At 40.2% G+C, this 22,090-nt stretch overlaps 1 protein-coding gene across 1 annotated transcript in view; it reads right to left on the reverse strand.

Annotated features, from left to right (window-relative positions):
• Nucleotides 1-22,090, reverse strand: part of LOC146005250 (uncharacterized) — a 42,132-nt gene that overhangs the window by 12,475 nt on the left and 7,567 nt on the right. The window contains exons 2-3 of the mRNA XM_083144344.1: nt 20,437-20,625; nt 8,141-8,310 (exon numbers count right to left, since the gene is read on the reverse strand). Coding sequence (XP_083000470.1) covers nt 8,141-8,310; nt 20,437-20,625 — 359 coding nt within the window. The remainder of the gene's footprint in view (nt 1-8,140; nt 8,311-20,436; nt 20,626-22,090) is intronic.

The following is a 22,090-nucleotide window of genomic DNA, read 5'->3' on the forward strand; positions in this document are numbered from 1 at the left end:
TTATCGTTGGAGTTCACAGCAGCTTTAATCGGCCAAGGTTTATTGATTTTGTTTATTTTACTTCGCCTTTCTGCCACTCTTGGCTAATGATGATATGATGTAATCGATGAAGAGACGCTCACGAAGGACACGTATGCCCAGACCGGATTCTAACCCGGGACCACTGGCGTCGTAACGAAATGAGATAAATACTCCGCCACGGGGCCGGCTAATCGGCCAAGGGTGGGGACAAACTCTCAGAGGTGATGGGAATCCCCTGTGGAAACATATGACCAGTTCCTGCATCACATGAGTTGCTCTCTCCTATTGTGATTTTTCCCAACGTTAATTGATTGCTTCCCGAGTGAAATTTCAGTCCAACTAATTATAGTATGATCTTCAAGATCAGCACTACACGTGTTACAAAGTACTCTTAAAAAATCCCAGTGAATTGGTCAAAATAAAGTGACAGAATTTCGAGGAGAGGCCGAGCCTCTGTGGACCCACACATGGCTACGCCAATATACGTAAGTAAACACGTGGTGCTACAGCCCCTGAGGGTCAGAGCCCACCTACTAACTGCCGGCCTCACTTCCAGTCCAACCAGTTATGTGCGGTCAGCACGACGAACCCCTAATCTTTGTTGTAGGTTTCCGTGACTCATTAATAGCTTCCGAATCTCCTCACGATGGTGGATGGCAACCGGTCCTATACACAGGCAGAAATCTCAGGAGAAAACTTGATACGTTTCCCCTAAGAGACTCGAACCTGCACGCGTCCCGTAGATGGAGCTCAAAGCATGATGCATCGGACCATATAGTCACGATGCAGAACAGCAGGCCCGTAGCCAGAATTTTATTTCAGGGGGAAGGCTCATCTCTTATCAGCAGCTGCCATCTAAGGGCGAAAAAGTGGGGAATAGAACCCCTGAAGATGAATTTCTCAGTATACTATTACAAGTTATTGTACAAGATGTTTAATGTAAGTAAAATTAATCACCGCTATACCCTATTTTAATTACATATTTGTAGGATTTCAATTATATTTGTAGGATTTCGGAACGGTCTTCAGCCTCACCCCCTTCCCCCCGGTCACGTGCCTGCGGGAGAAAATATACATAAGTGCTGATCCCTTATTCTGATTGGCGTTTTAAGAATAGAATATCCTTCAGAGCATCTCTAAGACATGGTTTTTTAAAAATCAGTTCTAGAGAAGAAACCTTGTCCAATTCACGTTTTCAACTTGTTTCCTTGTGAAGTTTTTAAAGCAGAGAAAAGTTATCACAATTGGTAATCTGGTGAACAAGAACGACGTCGAATATGTAATTGAAACAAAAATTTTAATGTTCCTACCACGATGGTTTTACTGACTGAAAAGTTTATGTTTCACAATTTTGATTGAGCAGAGGGGGCTCTCTCACTGCACCAACCGCCGCCAACCCTATGATAACACTGGGGAACAGTGAAATTGCGGCACAGTGTTTGAGAGCTAATTTAGGGCTATTTCATGCTGCTGAATAATGATATAATAATATATTGCCTGAATTGGCTCTAATTTATGAAATAAATGCAACTCAACCAAAATGGCGGAAACATAAGACATACATATAAATGAACTTCCAACAACAATTTAATATTTCTTTTTGTGATTACAATAATTATTATAAAAATAAATTTATATAGGCCTATGATCATAATAATTAAGAAAATATGTACACAATGAAGTAACAAACTATGTGAAACGTTTGCTATACGATTTCCTGCTGTATTGCTTTTTAGGACAATCCCTCTGTAAGCTCCAACAGTAGTCGGCCATCATGTGGCGATCCCACCGTCCCTGGTACCTTTCTTCCATTATCCTTATATCCTGATGGAACCTTTCTCCCCGTTCTTCACTAAAATCACCAAGGTTCTCAGGGAATCTGTCAATGTGGCTATGTAGAAAATGTATCTTCACACTTATATTAGCTCCCAATTTCTCAACATTTTTCAACATATTTCCAACTATATCGGGGTACTTTTCTGCTCTGTGATTCCCCAAAAAGTTTTTGACGACGGACACAAAGCTCAGTCAGGCCTCAGATTCGATGTAAGACATGTAAGTTGTAAAATTGGCATCATTTATGAGTGTACGAATTTGTGGTGGTCCGTCAAAGATTCCTGCCTTCAATTTTTCAATACTTAGTCCTGGGAAAGTGTGGCATATATATTTGAAACAATCACCACTTGTATCTAAGGCCTTGACAAACTGTTTTATCAACCCAAGTTTAATATGCAGTGGCGGAAGGATGATTTTGTCCCTATCTATCAGCAGTTCATGAATGATATTAGCTTTTCCCACTAATATTTTCCCTTGGGGGCCAAACTTTTATCGTCCAATGCTTTTCTCTAGCACGACTATCCCACAAACATAGGAAACAGGGATACTTCGTGTACCCACTTTGCTGTCCTAGTAAAAAAATCACCATCTTCAAATCCACACACACGAGCCACTTATGTGCAGCATATTCAATTTTTTTCTAAAACCATTTTTATGTTTTGGTATTCTTCCTTAAGGTTTGTTGAGTGTCCGATATATTGCCTAGCAATGCTTCCATAAGTTGCCTAGCAACAATTTACAAATAAATAAATAAGTTTATTATGGTAATTTCAGCCCATTATCAAATTTTGATATTACCGAGGAAAGCATAGAGTAATTTTACCTCCTATATTTTCCATGGTGTGTTTATTTTTATAACTGGAGTCAATTCAACTGAACCAATCATACAATTGGCAATAACAGCTGTTTTGTTTGCTGAAACTGTTATTAATCTTTATGCCGCAAAATAAAATCTTTTTTTTGTTCACCAGTGTAATCGTTTGAGTATCTTGAGTTTCTGTTTTAAGTCTACTTTATATACAGATAGACTAATCGGGACTGGATCTATATTTATAGTTGGATTGAACTAACTATTAGGCGTCCACCGGATACCAAACTCGGGACATTTTAAATTACAAGGGTCACCTTTACCATTATGCTATAGGGGATGCAAAATATATCTGAAACTAAGAAGAAATTTTGAATGGAATGTAGAACGTTATGTTTTTATACTAAATTTTACAATAATTGAAGATTTGCAAAGAAACAGTAAACCTTTTTGTTGGTTGATTGATTTAGTGTTTTAAGTCCACTTTATGCACAGTAAGGCTAAGCGGGACTGGACCTACAGTTTAAAGTTGAATCCGAACCACTATGTGCCTCCACCGGGTATCGAACCTTGAACCCCTTGATTACAAGGTGACGACGCTACCAATGCACCATCGGGGAGGCCAGTGTAAACCTTTTCGTAATCGTTCCACTTTAAAAACAGATGTTTCTGTAAGAGCCACATCAAGTTTGTTTGGAAGTAGTGATGTTCTATGACACACACACACACATATATCTCCTCAACAGGTCTTATAGACCAGCAATGTCAAGTGAGTAGGGCCGCATAACGATAATGTCAAAACTATCCTGGCCACACATCTAGAACCCCAACACCTTAAAATCCAGAACTAAGTGGTTCGACCCAATGGGGCCGAGGGGGAGGGGGATTCCAGTGATTATTATTGCAGCATCGATATGTAAATTATATAGACCTCCCCCCATATTTTTTCATGGTTATAGTATTTTACATGTTAGTTTCGAGTATAAATTGGTTACAATTGTAACTGTTTGTGTGCAATTATAGTTTCGTTTTGCACAGATTTCACTGTTTTTTTAACAAGCTTCTCAAAAGTCTGCAATAAGTTTTTTGTTAGCATGAAACTCTTAATGCAAACAACAAATGTTTTGTCAGTCATTCTTGATCATTCGGCTGTTTCATTAATCTTCATTATAGAAAACAACTTTTCACCAAGGCAGGTGCAACCAAAATTAATAAAATTTCTACAGCAGTCGAGGATACTGCTATGGGAGATATAAGAAAAATCAAGAATAGCCCACCTAAACGAGTTGCACTGCAATTAAATAAGTTCCATTCGAAGTCAGGACTTGCACACTCATCATCAAAAGAAAAGGGAGCAGAGCAGAACAAGATTATTGCCCTTCGCACCCTCTGAAGTCTTGAAACCTGTTTCCAACTTCATCACGTAGTATTTTTACTGTGGACAAATATTCCTGTCATTCCTGGTATTCCTGAGAAGTTGGGATGGACAAATTATAACTTTATTAAAAAGTTTTAATATAACGGAAGACTGTAACTGCAAAATGGCCTCCACTTCCTTCAAAATATCAACTCTTGTGTCACGGGGAGGAATCATTCAAGTAGTTTTACTGTCATATTGAGATAAGAATCGCATCCACAAATGAAGGGAGCTAACCGAGCTAGCTCACAGACGTCCGTAATTTCGCATATTGTGAGCGAAAAGGCAACAACACGAACAATTTTCGCTTTCAATTGTTCGTTGACTAAGTCATAAATCCTCTACTCAACTGTATTTCTGATTTTTTTATTAGCTTTGTTTTTCTGCCACGTTTGCCTAATGGCGACGATGAGGATGAGTAATGATATGATGAAATTGATGAAGGGACACATACAAAGAAAACCCATGCTCAGGCCAGGATTCGAACCCGCAACCTCTGGTGTCGCAACGGGTTGTGCTAACCACTCCGCCACAGATTATGGCAAATTTATTTCGTGATAAAGAAATACTTCTGAATGAATTTATCAGGGTACACAATTTCTACGCTTTTCAGTATTCACTTCACAACAAAAGTAAGCATTTCACTTGAAAAATCTACATTCCTCTTCCATAGTCCTTTTCTTACTCCCACGAAGTTTGGGCAGCGATATGGTTCTCTGAAACTTTTACAGAAACTGGCTTTTCTTCCAGGTAAATCCTTGAAAATCAAGAACCAGACTCAAAGGCGACAGAAAGTATGCACGCTGCCCTCCCCCAGCTGGCAAGATATTTTCGTACTTCAGAAGTAACATGTCAATCAGCTTGCTTAGTTGACACAACACCTAGTCTATAATGGAATGTATACATGTGTAGGAAAAATTGGTCAATGTGTTGAAGTTTGGATGAGTCTGGTCTTGAATCACGAGAAAAGAGAAAACGGGATAACTACAAATGTATAGATAATTTCAAGCATGAAGTGTTAAGTGGGGCCACACTTGTGCTGGGGCCCACATGCGGCCCGCGGGCCACGAGTTTGACTGGCCGAAATATCAGGAGAAAAGTTGTTACGCTTTATCCACGAGACTCGAACCTGCGCGCGTCCCGTAGCTGGAGCCCAAAGCATGAAGCCTTACACCGTACGGTCACGATGCAGAACAGCATCTAATGGCGAAAAAGTGGGGAACAGCTGAAGATAAGTTTTTGTTTCCTAATTTTGATTTGGCAAAGGGGGCTCTCTCACAGCACCAAGCGCCGTCAACCCTATGCCGGTCGTTTGAGTATCTTCAGTTTGAGTTTCTGTAAGTCTTCTTTATGTATAGATAGGCTAATCGGGACTGGACCTACATTTATAGTGGGATTGAACTATTGGGCGTCCACCAGGTACCAAACTCGGGACCTTTTGACATTATGAGGGTCATCTTTACCATTACGCTATAGGGGAGGCAAAATATATCCGAAACTAAGAAGACATTTTGAATGGACATGTAGAAGTAGGAGGCAGGGTTCGCGCTGAAGAGGAAGAAGACAGGGAATTATCCATCCCCTTTCCTAACCTGTACATCTCTAATGTAATTCTCAACCAAGCCAAGAATCTTGTCCTTCTACATTTTATGTCGCTTTTGTTATTGTTAATGAAGAATTCAAATTAATAATTTCTTTAAATCTCAAGTTAGCAAGTCAGCCAAAATTATGTTTTTATACTAAATTTTACATTAATTGAAGATTTGCAAAGAAACAGTAGACCTTTTCATGATCTTTCCACTCCAAAAACAAATGTTTTGTAAGAGTCACATCAAGTTTATGATTGGAAGTAGTGAAGTTCTAGGAACCACACACACACACACACACATATATGTAAGCAACAACAATAGTAGGCTATTGTAATTTGGAGAAGATGTGATTTGTGAGCGGAACAAGCATGGGAATTTAACGAAGTTCCTTTGCGAATCATCAATTATGTGTGTGTGTACACGTATTTCCTATCTGCACCGTTGACTCACAAAGTACTACATGTGAGGTAAAACTATATAAATGTAAAAGGAGGAAGCGCTACCACCCTCCCCGTCTTTTCTACATTTTATTCAAATCGAACACGAGGCACGTATCTAGATATATATTTCGGAGGGGCGTCCTAACGTAATGTCTCAAAATAATAATATTAATAATGTTAAATTAAAATAAGTATAATTATATTAAATTAATTAATATATTTTTATTACATGAATAGGTAAGAAGGCGGTATAACATCACGTATTCATTATTTAGCTTACGTGTAGTTAAGGTCGGCAAAATTTGTAAAAAATAGAAACTGCCCTGGCAAGGAAATTAATGTCAAATAGATAAAGAATATAATATTTATTGAGTATGAAAAAATTATGTTAGATCCAGTTGACGAAAGTAAAATTCCTGGTAATATTTTGCATGTTATTTTAAGTAGTAATAATTCTTGCATAAATCTTCTTTGGTACTGTCATTCAAAGTCGTATTGCTTTCCAATATTTTTGCGGAAATAAACAATTTGCGATTAAACAACAACCTTATTTTCATTACTTAATTGAAGTTATTTTATGATCTCATTATTTTCATTATTTAATTTTTGTACTTGGTAAGTCTTTCGGGGGGAGGTTGGGACACCTGGACCCCCTAAATACATCCTTTGCGGTAGGGGTCAAGATAAAGTTACTGTGTCACTGTTTCCAATTCATGGTAAATATGCTCTTTTTCTCTACACTCAAACATACACAAACTCATGGCCTTCCTGCTTTCTTGCCTGGGAAAGAGGCAATAAATCAAGCTGTGACAGCTACGGGACCTTCTGACGAGGGGACAGAACCCAGCTGTGCAGAGGATTCAAACACCCGCGCGAACTTACCCTCACCGTCAGCCTGAGGCAATTCGAACAGAGGCATCTAGTGGCCAAGTGGCGAACTATGATGAATGAAATTCGGCTGAAGCGGCCGTATCTTTCGCCGTCGATAATACATGACATTTTTAAACAATAATTTTGGGCTGTGCAAGTGACTTTTGAAAGAAAAGCCCTCCCTAGCTTAGTCATAAAAGGATTGAGCATTACGTTAGTATGCATCATAATGGCCATTTTCGTTGGTGCTACCCACAAATCCTATAACCATTCTGTGCTTATTTACGTATTTCCTTATGGGAAATTGAAAAAAAAATAATGGAATTTGTGCACATTTATCGAACTGAAATTGCATAAATGTGTCATGTACTCAAAGTTTCATAAAGTAAGTTCACATCTACTGCGAGTTTTCCGGCAAATTTTTGTCCTAAAACGTTATATTCAACAAAATGCAAAAAAGCCCATGTTAAATTTAAGCATTTTCCACGGCGACCTTCGCCAAACTCCACCTCCCTCTTAATATGTAACCATCATTACAGGGCTTTCTAGACAAAAAAACAAGATGTATGTACTAGGACTGAGCTGAAACCGATGCCGATACTCTCACCGATATCCACAGATTCTGATACCGATACTTGAAAATTACAATAATTAAAATTTGTTCAAAATATTGATCAACATTGGTGTGTAAATATTCTTCTCCAAATAAGCATGAATTTACCAAGAAATTTGCTTTAGGATATTCAAGAATTACATCAGAATATTAAAATAGATGTTATGTAATCACAAGAAACAGTTTTTTGTGGAAATTTGGTGCAAAGTGAAAAGAAAGTTTCAATTCCTCATAATTTCCAGGTTAATTAGACTCTGCGAAAGTGTCACATGGCCCATGAAATCCAAAATGCCGGGAAAGATCCGCTGGTATAGGTAGAAGAAATTCCAACCAATACTTTCTGATACCGATACCACTGGTATCGGCAGATACCGAAACATCGGCTCAGTCCTAGTATGTACATATATCAACTGTACATATGAGAATAAAACTACATATACACAATGTTATTACTAAGAAATAATTTGTAGGTAAATCCTGAGGAACATTCTTCAATATTTGAAAGATATTAGTTACAAATGCAAGCTGTCAAATCAGAATACTTACAGCGTGTCTGCATGTTTAGACATCAAATATTGAAACCTCCTGTATATTTGGTGCAGGGTTCGGTTATTCAGGGTTCTTCCAATGCACTGTACAAACTTAGTTCTTTGCTCATTATCAAGGCTGCTTCTGTGCAAGTCCACAAATGGAGAAGGATTTGATACATCATATTCCTGTAAAGACAAAAGGAGCATATTATAACAAAGTAATTCCTTCCCGTCTGAGACTCCATTATGTTTCCACAAGCTTTAAACTTTAACAAACAACAGTAGCCTCTCCCACCTGTAAGCCTCCAAGGATGGGACGTTTCCAGGTTCATGCTTTTCAAACGTGCAGTCATGATCACAAAAATATTGTGGAGGGCTTACCTACTGACTGCCGGCCTCTCTCATCTGCCAAACAGTTAAGGGGTGATGTGTGGTCAGCACGACGAACCCCCAGTTCTTGTAGGTTTCCATGACCAGGTTACTGTACTCATTCACAGCTCCCCAATTTCCTCACGACGATAGGTTGCCACCGGTCCCATACAGAGGCTGAAAACTCAGGAGAAAGGTTGTTATGCTTCCCTCAGGAGACATGAACCTGCGCATTTCCAGGAGCCGGAGCCCCAAGCATGACGCCTTAGACTGCACAGCCATGGTGCGAGACATGAAAGGTGCGATTGTTTTTTGTTTTTTTTTAAATGACAGGCCTTTCAAGGGAGGTGAAATTTATACATTCCCCCTATATATATTCAAATTTTAAACAAAAATTATTCTTATGTGTGTCACTACCGTCACCAAAGTGAACTAAAGTGAATGAAAAAATCTGATATGTAGCACTTTTACCTTCCTACAATCGAGCAAAGTTCCAGTGAAAAACGTTTATAACTTAGCCAGAAAAAAATCAGTGTAGCCATCTTATGGAATAGATTTCTGGGAAATAGATTCCAGCGTCAGCCCTATGGAAGCTGGATGCATGAAATTTGCAGAAATGGACAATAAAAGACCACTCCTCAATACCATAGAACTTCCATCCCCACATTTTGCAAAAAAAAGGAAATTTGGAAATTTTCGAAATCTGTCATCTCCTGCCGAACCCCGAACTTGAGCACCATGAAAAAGTCTTGTAGAATGTACATTTTTCATTATCACTGTTGTAAGTAAAACATACCAGCAAGAAACTGTGATTGAAAAGTAATAACCCAATAATGTGCTAAGGTTTCAGTAACATTACAATTTTTTTTTTTTAAAAAGGTCCTTTTTCAAAAAGCATTTATTAAAAATAGAAATAATAACAGTTATGCTTTTTGATTTGAGTATTTCACACCCTCATGTGTACACAAATAAACAAAGAAGACAGAACTGAAATATCATACGCAGTTTTGGTGAAATGTTGCATTCATTTCTGCCAAGTGCAGATGGTTGATAAGTCCTTACAGGGTTGCTACGATTTTTTGATTATGAAATTCCCTGACATTTCTACGTTTTTCAGTATTTTTTTTTTTCCCAGACATGTTTATCATCAAAATTTTTGCTTTTGAACATTATGTTTTTCAATTAAATATCATCATCATCCTTTGCAGTTTTCTGCCTCTGGCTGGGTTGACATAGAAGTCAAGCCTCTCCATTTTTTCCTGGTCTTCCACCATTCCTCTCTTTCCACGGTGTTCCAATCTTGTCCTCTTCTCCTAACACTCTCCGCCATCTGCTCTTTCCACAGACATCTTGGCCTTATTCCCACTCCTTGTTCATGGTAAGCTCTTACTGGTAGTCTTTCTGCATCCATCCTCTTCATGTGTCTGAACCATCTCATCTATCCTCTCCTGAAGCTTCACCACACCCAATGTCTGTTGGATCTCCCCATTCCCTATTCTGTCCCTTCTAGTCTTCCTTCTGTATACTCCTTAAAAATTTCACCTCCACTGCCTGCATCTTTCTTTTGACTCTCTCTGTCATTGTCCAAGTCCCTGCTCCGTACATAATTATCGGCACATAGTATGTGTTATATATTACCTTCTTGCATTTCTTGGTACATCCCTGTTCCATATTAATCTTCGAACACTTTGATATAGTCCACCACCCTTTTGTCCTCTTCTGTTTACCTCCTCAATTATTCTTTCACTTCTCTCAATTATGCTTCTTAGATATTTGAAGCTCTCCACTACTCTCAACTCTTCCGTGTCCATCTTTATTCTTGGTTCCTTTCCGGCTCTGTTTCTTGTTGTTATTAGCACCTCTGTTTTCTGCACTGAATTTTATTCCTAATCTTCTGATTTCCTCATTCCAACTATCAAGCTGTCTCTGTACTTCTTCTTCCCTGTTCGCCATTTTACTAAGTCATCTGCAAACAACAGGGCCTTCATCTCCTCCTCTATCTTCTTTCCCACCTCTTCGTTAATTGCATCCATTGTAATTATGAAGATCAGTGGGGAAAGAGCACTTCCCTGTTTTAGTCCATTACTTTTACTGAACGACTCCGTTCTTCCCACTGGTGTCTTCACACAGCTCTGGTTGACCTTGTATGTGCTCTGCACTCTGCACACTATCTCTTACTTGACGCCTTTCTCTCTTAGAGCCTTCCAAATCTTTGTTCTGTCTATACTATCATATGCGTTTTCTATATCTAGGAATGCCATAATCAAATCATTTCCATACTCGTAGTGCCTTTCCTGCATTTGCCTAATGGTGAATATCAGATCTACGAGGGCAGATCGAAAAGCCTTTGTGCCCTAATTTTTTTCTAGCTTATTATAAGTGTTATTACAAATGCTAGATATTCGTGCGATGCAGTAGGCTTTTCTTGGAACGGTCTTATTGTAACTTACGATTTCTTCCATGGCACGGTGCTGTTATCAGTTGGCAAAGATGGCCGGAGTGATCAGGAAGCCCACGCCATATGAGCAGCGAAGTGTTATTTGTTTTTTATGGTGCAAAGGACAAACAGCCACAGATATCCACAGGGAAACGGAGCCAGTGTATGGGGACAAGTGTTTAACAGGGCAAAGTGCGAAGTGGTGGTGCAAGGATTTTGAAAATAGACGGGAAAGTGTGGAGGACAATGACGATCGGGCCGACCTCATTCCTCGCTGACACCGGAAAACATTACCCGTGTTGATGAAATGGTGAAAGCTGATTGACGTGTTCATCCGGTCAATGGTGTTGTTTGGAATTTCTTCTTTACTGGCGAGCCGGGATGTTTCCACATCATGCTCTGCTGTTTTGACTTGGGAGTGTAATGCAATATCCACGTTTCGTAGCCAGTGACAATGAGGTCCAGGAAACTGTCACCCTCGTCAACATAACGCTGCAAATGGTTGTGACATGACCATTTGCTTGCCCTTGTGGACATCATCAAGAAGCTTAGGAACCCACCGACACGACACCTTGCGGTATCCCAACGAATCGTGAACAATGTCGTAAACACTACTATAGGAAATGCAGAGTTCAGTGGCAATGTCCTTCAGATGAACATGTTGATCAGCTTTCACCATAAAAAACTAATAACACTTTGCTGCTTATACGGCATGGCCTTCCTGAGTACTTCGGCCATCTTTGCCAACTGATAACAGAGCCATGCTTGGAAGAAATCGGAAGTTACAATAGGGCTGTTCGAAGAAAAGCCTACTGGATCGCTTGTATATCTCGCTTTTGTAATAACACTTACAACAAGTTAGAAAAAAAATAGGCGGAAAGACTTTTTGATTTGCCCTTGTACTGTTGATCTGCCTCTCCTAAATCCATCCTGTTCCTCTCTCATGTTCAGCTCTGTTACTTCGCTTATTCTTTCTCTAATATTTTCTCATACACATTTGTGAAAGTGGCACATAAGTGTTATTCCTCTGTAGTTTTACATTCCTTTCTGTCACCATTTTTGAATATGGGAACTATTAGTCCCTTTGTCCAATCTCTTGGCATTTCGTCTACTCCAGGTGCTCTACCTCTCTTCATTCTCCTCGGAGCTTCCTCCACTTCTTTCCATGTGAGATTCACTTTTTCCTTCCTCTTTTCTTTTTTTCCTTCACTTCTTCATTCTCCTTATTTCTTCATCCTCTTCTACTATGTTCCCCTTTTCGTCCCTTTTCTTACAGATGTCTCCTCTTTCTCTTCTCCTTTCTCCCACTAATCCATACAATAATTTCTTGTTCCCATCTACATATTCTTCTAGCACTTTGGCCCATTCTTCCATACTGTTGAAGCCAAGGCTTGGCTTGATAAACATTATTCGGACTCTGCACCAGGAAAGTCAACCGTTGAGAAGTGGTTTGCTACATTTAAACGAGGCGAAATGAGCATCGAAGACGATGCATGCAGTGGACGCCCCAAAGAGGCTGTTACCGACGAAAACATCAAAAAAGTCCACAAAATAATTTTAAATGATCGTAAAGTGAAGTTGATCGAGATAGCTGAGATTATTACATAGCGTTGTTGGAGCGTTTAAAGGATGAAATCACGAAAAAACGGCTCCATTTGAAGAAGAAAAAAGTGCTGTTTCATCAAGACAATGCACCGTGTCACAAATCAATGAAAACGATGGCAAAATTATATGAATTAGACTACGAATTGCTTCCCCATCCACCATATTCTCCAGACATGGCCCCCAGTGACTTTTTCCTTTTTGCAGACCTTAAAAGAATGCTCGCTGGAAAGAAATTTAGCACTGATGAAGAGGTAATCGCCGAAACTGAGGCCTATTTTGAGGCTAAAGAGAAATCTTACTATAAAAATGGCATCGAAAAATTGTATGACCGCTATAATCGTTGTATCGCCCTCAAAGGCAACTATATTGAATAATAAAATCGAATTTTGTCAAAAAAATATTTTTTACTATGTTAGCCTACGAACTTTTCAGCCCAACTGTTAGTAAGGAAAGAAAGCTCACCCAGCCGCTCCCTTCAGAGAAAAAGATACCTCTTACATTGCTGTACTCCGCCAAACATCTGAGACCCACTGCTCCCCTGCTCTTCCTATTTATAGGCCCCGCTAATGACCTAAACCGTTACTGGAAACTTACCGCTCCCCAACGGCCAAGAACTCAAACGTACAGGAATACATAGACATACACAATTTATAACATAAAAAAGGATCCAGCTTTACAACATTACAACTTTAAACCATTTTCTAAATGCATCATTTTTGTTTTTCACTGCCTCTCTAGTTCTTTCATTCCACCATGGTGTTTCTTCTTTATTTTCTTGCTTGTCCTTCCACATACTCCTACTAAGTCTGTTTTAAATCTTGTTCATTCTGTTTCTACTCCTTTGGGTTCATCCCTTGGCACTTTTGTTCGCAATATTTCTTGATATTTCTCTTTTATCATCTTATCCTTCAATTTCCACACTCTTATCCTTCTCTCTTGTTCCTCCCTTCTATCTTTTATTTTCCATCTCCTCACATCTCCTACTAGTAGCCTGTGGTCACTGTCTAAATTTTCACTGGGTATTACTTTAATGTTGTTAATTTTCTTCTTTACTTCCTTCTTTACCAATATATAATCTATTACAGACTTCTGTTCATGATTCCAACTGTATCTTGCTATCTTATAAAAAAAAAAAAAAAAGGTAAAGTGTTCCCCTGTGCATAGCACCACGCCATGAAGGCGTATAGGGGGTGTGGGGGTAACGCCCCACACTTTCTTGATCCGGTCGTGAGTGGGGGTGATGTGATCAGCATCACGCCCCTGACCGCCTTTACCCCCCAGGGTTTCCCCCAGGTACCCATGTTATTCGACGCTGGGTAGGCGCCGGGGCCGCTTCCACCGTTAGAAAAGTTCCCGGATTTGAACCGGCCGGGGATCGAACCCGGGACCTTGAGCATGGTAGTCAGACGCGTTACCGACTTTTTTTTTTTCTTTTTAAATTTTCTTTATTGAAATTAGCTACTATTTACACAATTTTTACATTTGGACGTTAATTTCAAAGTATCGCATGTAGGAAATTTGCATACAAGGCTTTACAGGTTATCTGATCATTGTGATAATATTGTTCATTGGCATAGAATTTGAATGACAGTTTTTGTACATGAGGTTGGTTGCCAAGCACATAATAGACGTAATGTCCTATGAGAAATTGCACTGCACGTGTTCTTGTGAGAGGAAAATACTGAAATTCTGGAGTTAATAAATGGTTCACAGTGAAGTCGTTCGGGGAGCGGCGGCAGATGATTCCAAGTAACTTCTTAAGGTGTTTCCAATGTTCCACGACTGTCACACATGTCGTCAGTCGATGCACTAAGGTGTCGTCCTGTGCACATTTGGTACAATGGGAGTTGTCTGCCATAAGGTATCTCTGCAATCGTACTCTAGTGACGATAGCATCGTGTACAGTTAAGTACCATATGGAGCGCACTCGATTGGGGAGGTGGGTCGCGCCTATGTTTCTCCACACGATATTCCAGCGCACACTGGGGAATAATGGGACAATACGCGGAATATGTTTCATCCGGGTTTGCAGCATTTTTGATAGAGATTTGACTGTTATATCAGAAGGATCCACACTTGGAAGGAGCATCAACATGTAACAAATTTCCACTATGGTTGTTCGTAAATAGAGAAATTTAGTGGGTATAACACCTGGGTAAATTGGGGCACATAGTTCCACTTCATCCAGCATGGAGCGTAGCACACGAGCCGTAATGCTATCTTGATGCTGGACTATGATGGTGATATGGCGGTGCAAAAATAAGGCTTGCGCTTGTCGGTCGATACTCAGCAGGTTTAGTCCTCCAAGGCGAGTTGGTAGGCATAGTGTGTTATGAGCTACATGGAACAGGTGACCATGCCAGAGAAAGCGTGTGATCATTCTCCGGATTCTCGCAGCCGTTTGGGTAGGCACAGGTAGTATTTGCGCCACATACCATAGTTTCGAGAGTGCATAAGTGTTAACATATTTGATTCTAGCGCTTAATGACAGTTGGCGGAGTCGGTTGAAATGTAATACTGCTTGTATTTTGGGCACTATGGTTTGAAATGTGTGGTTGGAAGTCTCGACCAGGTTTCTCGAGAAGTAGATCCCGAGTACTTTGAATACGTCCGTCACGGTCATTGGGACAGATTCTGTCCAGTTCCATGCCATTCTCCCCAAGGGTAGTATTTTTGATTTTCTCAGGTTGAGACACAAGCCTGTGTTTACTCGTAATTGTTCCAAGATTTCCATTAGGTTAACATAATCCTGATGATCACGCACCGCCACTGTGACATCGTCGGCGTATGCAAAAACTCGGTAGGTCATGCCATACGCTTGTATTCCTTGTAGTCGTTGATTTATTTGGTGTAGGAAGGGACTAAGGGCTGTACAGAAGGCGAGGAGTGAAAAGGGGCAACCTTGCCTAACAGAGCGCTGAAGAACAAACGGCGAGGATAATGTTCCATTTACACACAAATGTACCCGAGCCTGGGTGTATAGGCTCTTTATCGCTTCTACGAAGGATTCTCCGCATCCAACCTGAGTTAAATGCCGAAATAGATAATGATGATACAATGAGTCAAATGCTCCTTTGAAGTCCAGGGCTACTAGAGCTGCTTCCGAGTCAGGGGCTTCATTCATTACAGTAACGATGTCTCGTATGCTAGTGAGAACGGTAGTTATATTGCCATTAGTTCCGTGCACAAATTGATGAGGGCCTAGTAGGGTAGCTGCATAGTGTTGTAGTCGGCGCGTTAATATTCGTGCCAATATTTTATAATCGGCACATAACAAAGTGATGGGGCGATAATGTTCAGGTGTTAAGGGATGTATCACTTTCGGGATTAAGACCATGACCCCTGTCGAGCTTGTACGACCTAACTTCTTCTGCGCAAAACAGGCATTGAGCCACCGCATAAGCAGGTCTGCCATGGTAGGCCAAAATGTTTGAAATAACTCAATCGGTAGTCCGTCTATGCCCGGGGTTTTTCCTTTTTGAGCTTGTTGGATGGCCGCTTCCACTTCTTCCTTAGTGAACGGTTGGTTTAAGATGGCTTCATCTTCCCCTGATAGCGTGGGGATATCGGGGTATGTCACGTGTTCTTCTTCCGCCTGGGGTGCCTTAAATTGTGCTGCAAAGTGTTCATATAGGCATGCACGAATGTCCGAGGGTTGTGTGAGGTATTCGTTCCCTTGTTGCAATCTCGTTATGAGTTTCCTTTTCCCACTTCGCTGTTCTGCGCTTACATGGGCAATACTGGCTTGTTCTTGGGGGTCAATTGTTGGGAGACGACTTCTCACCACGAAACCTGCCATTCGCTCGTGGTGCATCCTCAGTAGGACCGATTGTATGCGTTTCAGTTCATGCAGGACTGGGTCGCCCCATATGAGTTGTTTCGTCAACTCGTGGAGTACGCGATAATAGAAGTTGTATTTCTTACGGAAATCCGTGTGCATCATATGTGTGTATGCTATACAAAAATGCTTGATTGACGGCTTCAGGAACGTGTCCCACCATGTGATGATATCAGTTTGGCGCCTGCTCATATTTTCCCATCCCTTCCACTTTTGTTTGAAGGCTGTTCGAAATTGTTCATCTTGAAGAACCCGACTATTAAGTTTCCAGTATCCCTGTCCCCGAACTGCAGTTTTGGCGTCCATTGCCATGTCTAGTTGCACACTGAGGTGGTCGGTGAAGCAAGTGGGAAAAATCTTTATAGATGACACTTTGGGTAATAAGTTCGCACTTACATAGAAACGGTCTAATCGACTGGCCGAGTCTGGACGAATGAAGGTGAATCCTTCCAGTTGTGGGTGCTTGGTTTGCCAGACATCTTTTAGGTGAAAGGAATCGACCAGGGTAGAGAGACTAAGGGATGAGTTAAACCCTGGATATTGATCTTGTCGTCGTAACACACAGTTAAAATCCCCAGCAAGGACAATATGTTGGTGGTTGCCCCCTAAAGCTGTCGCCACTTCTGTTGCATAGAAAGTGTTTCGTGCCTCGCGGGCCACTGATCCTGAAGGCGCATAGATATTACAAAACCAGATTTTACCTATTTCGACGCAAGTAATTCGCCCAGAGGGATGCAGGAAAGTTTTGTTAACAGGTATACCTTGTCGTACCAAAATGGCAGTACCTGTGGCGTTGTATGTGAAATTATTATATATAGTGTAGTCGTGGCCACATGTAAAATCGTCTGTACCGACCTCTTGAAGGAAAAGAAGATCGAGAGCACTTTGCTTTATATAATCAGTCAAGGCATGGTGTTTGACTGTAGAGGATAGTTTGTTCAGATTTAGTGTGGCAAAATGATACACGGGAGCCGTCATGTAACACACTAATGATATAAACAACCAAAACATTGCATGTACTTACAGGTTTCCTGAAGAATCGGTATTTAGAGTGGTCGTCATCGTGGGGTTGGGGGGTGTTTCCAAAGGGTTGGGCACAATTGGGGTCAGGGTATACTTCACTGGCGATGGTGAACGCTGTTCGTTCGTTTTCTTCGCCGGGTGGGTGTGATTCTGGTCCGTGCTACGTTGCTTCTTCCTCTTCTTCTTTCCCAGTATGGGTGAAGATGGGGTCGGCAATGATGGGGGTTCTAGAGTCAGGTCCATGTTTGTCGTCTGCGAAGAATCTGCATCTACTGGTGGTGAGTTCTCGATGGTTTCCTCAGGAGTCATCTGCGTAGTATGGATACTTAGCGGCATGATTATTGTCTCGTCATTGGCAGATACTGGAACCTCCATGGGATCGACACTAGGCAGGGTGCTGTTTTCTTCGGTCGGTGTTAAAGGGACATCCTGGATTGTATCGGAATTGGCATCTACGGTTGATTCAGTTTGCGTCTTGGTTATTGGAGCTGGAAGTACTGTCCGATCATTGTGTATCACTTCTTCAGCACTGTTGAGGTTGAATGGGGCGGGTCGCACTCTCCCTGCGTACGAGTTATCACTTGTGCGTGCTGTTGGCCTCTGGCGACTAGGGCATTGGTTAAAGAAGTGATCGACCGCGTCACAGTAGGAACACGTACGATCTTGACCCAATATCGGCCGCCACTGATCGTAACATATGAAGGTATCGCACGGGACAAGTTCATCTTTACTAATTTTCTTCCGGTTCTCACTGGGTATATGTGGTCTTTCGAATACGTTTCGTCATCAAGGAATATCACCTGTCCGTAGTTAGTTAGTACAGAATATATTGCTTCATCTGACATTTCACTCGGCACGACATGCAGCTGCACTATCACATGATTTTCATCTGCCCACGTCATTATCACTTCATGTTCGCCGTCATCGTCATTATACATATACACTCCTTTCGACTCGCGTAATAACTGTTCACCCGTTACTTTAGACAATAATTTCACAAAAACACATTTTCGATAATAGTCTACTTCTATACTTACAACCTGTTCTGGTTTCAGTTTCAATTTCGTACTTATCCAGCGATGTAGTTCATTTGACGTTGGCTTATATCTCACTTCTCTAAAGTTCAATTTCAACGTGTTCACTCGCTTGATGGCCATTTTCAAGACTTCAGTTTTGTTCGACTGGACGATTACGTAATACACGCGCGCTGTCTCAACTACAAGCTACGGGAGAGAGCACCGATCCAACTTCCTTCTTCCGCGGTTCGCGCGAGACTACTGAGCCACCGTGGCCATCTTATGGCTATCTTATGGTGGTCATATTTCTTCTTAAACCAGCTATTACCTACTAACAGTCAGTTTCTCTTACAAAAGTTCAGTAGCCTCCTTCCCCCCCCCCTCATTCCTGTCCCCATCTATCTGCTCCAAGTACTTCCATATACCCTTTCCTCTCTCTTCCCATTTGTGCATTAAAATCACCCATCACAATTTGCCATTCCTTTCCTACGTGTTCTTCCAAGTCTTGTTTGAATTCTTCTTTCTCCTCCCTTGTACATCCTATTTATGGGCATATACTTGAATTATTTCTATTACTTATGGGCATATACTTGAATTATTTCTATTACTTTCCATATTACATTCATTTTTAGTTTTATAATTCTGTTATTTAACCTTTCTACTTTCTCACTTATTCCACTTCTGACTACAAATCCAACCCCACTTCGTCTGCCCTCTTCAGTTCCTGCCCAGTACAGTAGTCTTTCCTCAATTTCATTTCTCCTCTGCCTTTCCATTTTGTTTCGCTCATTCCAAAGATGTCGATTCCTCTTCTCTCCATTAGATCCACAATTTCTTCAGTCCTTCCTGTCAGTGTTCTAATATTCCATGTTCCTATTCGTAGCCCGTGTCGTCTCCAATTTCCAGTCCGGCTTGCTTCTTTCTTAACTCGATATTTTTTGTTTTCGGCTGTCGGCTAATCAGGCCTGTCACAGCCTACACCTGAGTGGTGGGGCTGCCACCTGTGGGTTCTCAGGTACACCCTTGTTTTCTGTCAGGGTTCCAACTCCCTTAGGCTTTCTGGATCCCTCCAGGCCCACAAGGCAGTGGGGACAAACACTTTTATGGTGGTGTTTATTCGCCATGTCACAAGGCTGTCGATGGGTATCTGTGGTATTTGCTGAGTATGTCCAATTAAATATACCTAGGTATAATCCGTAAATTATTATGAATATTCACTTTCACAACTTTTTTTTAGCAAATTTTATTGTACACACACAAGAACACATGAAAATTCGAAGAGTAAAATGTAAAATTACAACTGGCATCAACTGTATTGGGTGCTACAATCACGTGAATCTAGCCTTCAGGCTAAGATAACAGAGGTACATTATTTCACCATAACAGATCTCAACAGTATAAAAACAACAGAAAAAGTTCATAAACCATACACAATTTTTCATTTTATGGTGGATTTATAGTGTCGTGGACAATGCTGAATTAGCATCTGGAGAAATTTTTGTTGCATATAGGAATTCTATAGGAAATGACAATAAGACTAAGATCCATAAAATGATAGACGATAACCTCATCTTCACTAACCTTTCTGATAATTATGATCGTACTGTCAATGTACTTTAGTAATCAGTCAGATAGCTGGACTGCAAGTTTTACTTTGATATTCTTTATAATATCTAGTATTATAAAAGTGAAAATTTATTACAGAAATACGAAGGAACCAAGACTGAAAATCATAAGAACGAAAGAAAAAAGTTTCTAAACTGAATCTTTTTTTGGAGTGGAATCACAAGAACCGAATCCAGTACTGGAACTGCTTGTTCACTTTTTCTCTTGCAGACTCCAAAATGCACATAAATTCCAGACAATCTGCAAAATTACCTGATTTTTTCCTGAGAAACCAAATAACCTGACATTTCCCTCTTTTCCCTGCCTTATCTTGATTGGATCCATATCATACTACAACATTTAAGCACGTGTATTAATATTTCCAAAAATTGAAAATGACAAAAAATTCAGAAACTTACTTCACAAAACTTTTTCCAATTGCTCATAATTACTTCCTCTTCTTCCCCCGAAAAGGCTTCTTTGGATATTTTGACACGTTTGCCCAAATACTTGTTCTGCAGCTTGGTTGATACTGCTGTTAAAGCTGTGGAAATTGTGTGTGCAAGTGGGCACTTCCAAGTTATGTTAATGGAAAGATGATCCACCTTCTGAAAATATTATAGAAAATGAATTAGGTTAATCAAAATCACAGAAACTGGTGTAACAATATATTTCCTATTGTTTACTAGGGATGTGTTAAATGGAAAATTTTGGGTCGGGACAGGAAAAATTTGGCCTTTTCCAACTAAGTCAGGAAATCTTCACGATGGGATATGTCCAAAATTTCTTGGCACCGGAAATCTCACATTTTACATACCATATCCTTCAAGCAGTGATCAGAACGCTACATTTTATAAGTAGCTTCGCTACAACTACAGCTACTCTTCCAAAATGTAGCTTCGCTACAGCTACAACTACATTTACCAAAAAGTAGCTCGCTACGCTACTCCTGTTCGCTACTCGCTACTTCGCTACTTTTGCGCTACTTCTGTATTAAAAACTTAAACAACTATATGGCTATTCAAAAGAAGCCCTAGTATGATAGTTGTACTGAAAAATAGATTCTGTTATTTATTACCATGATTCCCTTTATTCTATAATTTTTATAGCAGTGTTACTTCAGTTACATATTTTAAATAAAATGTTTGAGAATCAAGTACCTTTGTAAGTGGCATATCAATTCAAAAAACTAGGTCTCACACGTATCCGTGATGTTCTTATTGTCATTTGAAAAATATTTATGTGACAGACTTCTTTTTAAAATTAATTCAAAGAATATCACATGTATCGAAATTATCTAGAACGTGTTGCCTAAAATGGGAATAAGATAAAAATGTGATATTCAGCAATTTAATCTTCTTAACTTACCAGAATGTTATTTGGGGAATGGCGGATATTTGCTCGAACCTTGAGGATAGCTGGGGGATGCTTCTAATGGTATAAATGAGAAACAGGTGGAACAATGCTTTACGTAAGTTTTTCTGTTGGAAATGCTTTCCCGAAGACACAATGGAAATTGTAATTGCCACCTTGTATTCAAAGGGGCCCAGGTTCGACACCCGGCGGAGGGCACATGGTGGTTCGTATCAGTCTCGATCAGCTGATTTGTGCATAAAGTGGACTCAAAACAAACACTAGGAAAGACTCCTAGTTGGGAAGATGGGATCCTCCTGCTCCTCCATTCGTCACTCTGCGCATCATTCTTCCCCATTCTCACAATTAGTCAAAAGTGGCAGAAAACGGCCTTATATAAGAAAATAACTAAATAAACAATGCATCCTCATTGCCATGATTAGAAAAAGTTACAGAAAAGGGACGCAAAAGTAGGAAAAATACATAAATTTGAAAACTGTGTATTTTAACAAAAGAAAATTGTCATTTCTGCAGGAAAGTCAATAACTTGTACGTTCTTTTTACAACATTGAGGAAACTGATGTGTAAACCCGAGTGTTCTAAACATATTGTAATTTTCCTTGATTGCTGGCACTATTGCTTTGTCAGATTAGTAGGAAATGGATTGCCCGTTTTTGCACTGTAAGTTGGGTTTTACACAGTAATTATCGATATTTTGCT

This window comes from Lepisma saccharinum, chromosome 23 (assembly GCF_977018435.1).
Source record: "Lepisma saccharinum chromosome 23, izLepSacc3.1, whole genome shotgun sequence".
NCBI lineage: Eukaryota > Metazoa > Arthropoda > Insecta > Zygentoma > Lepismatidae > Lepisma > Lepisma saccharinum.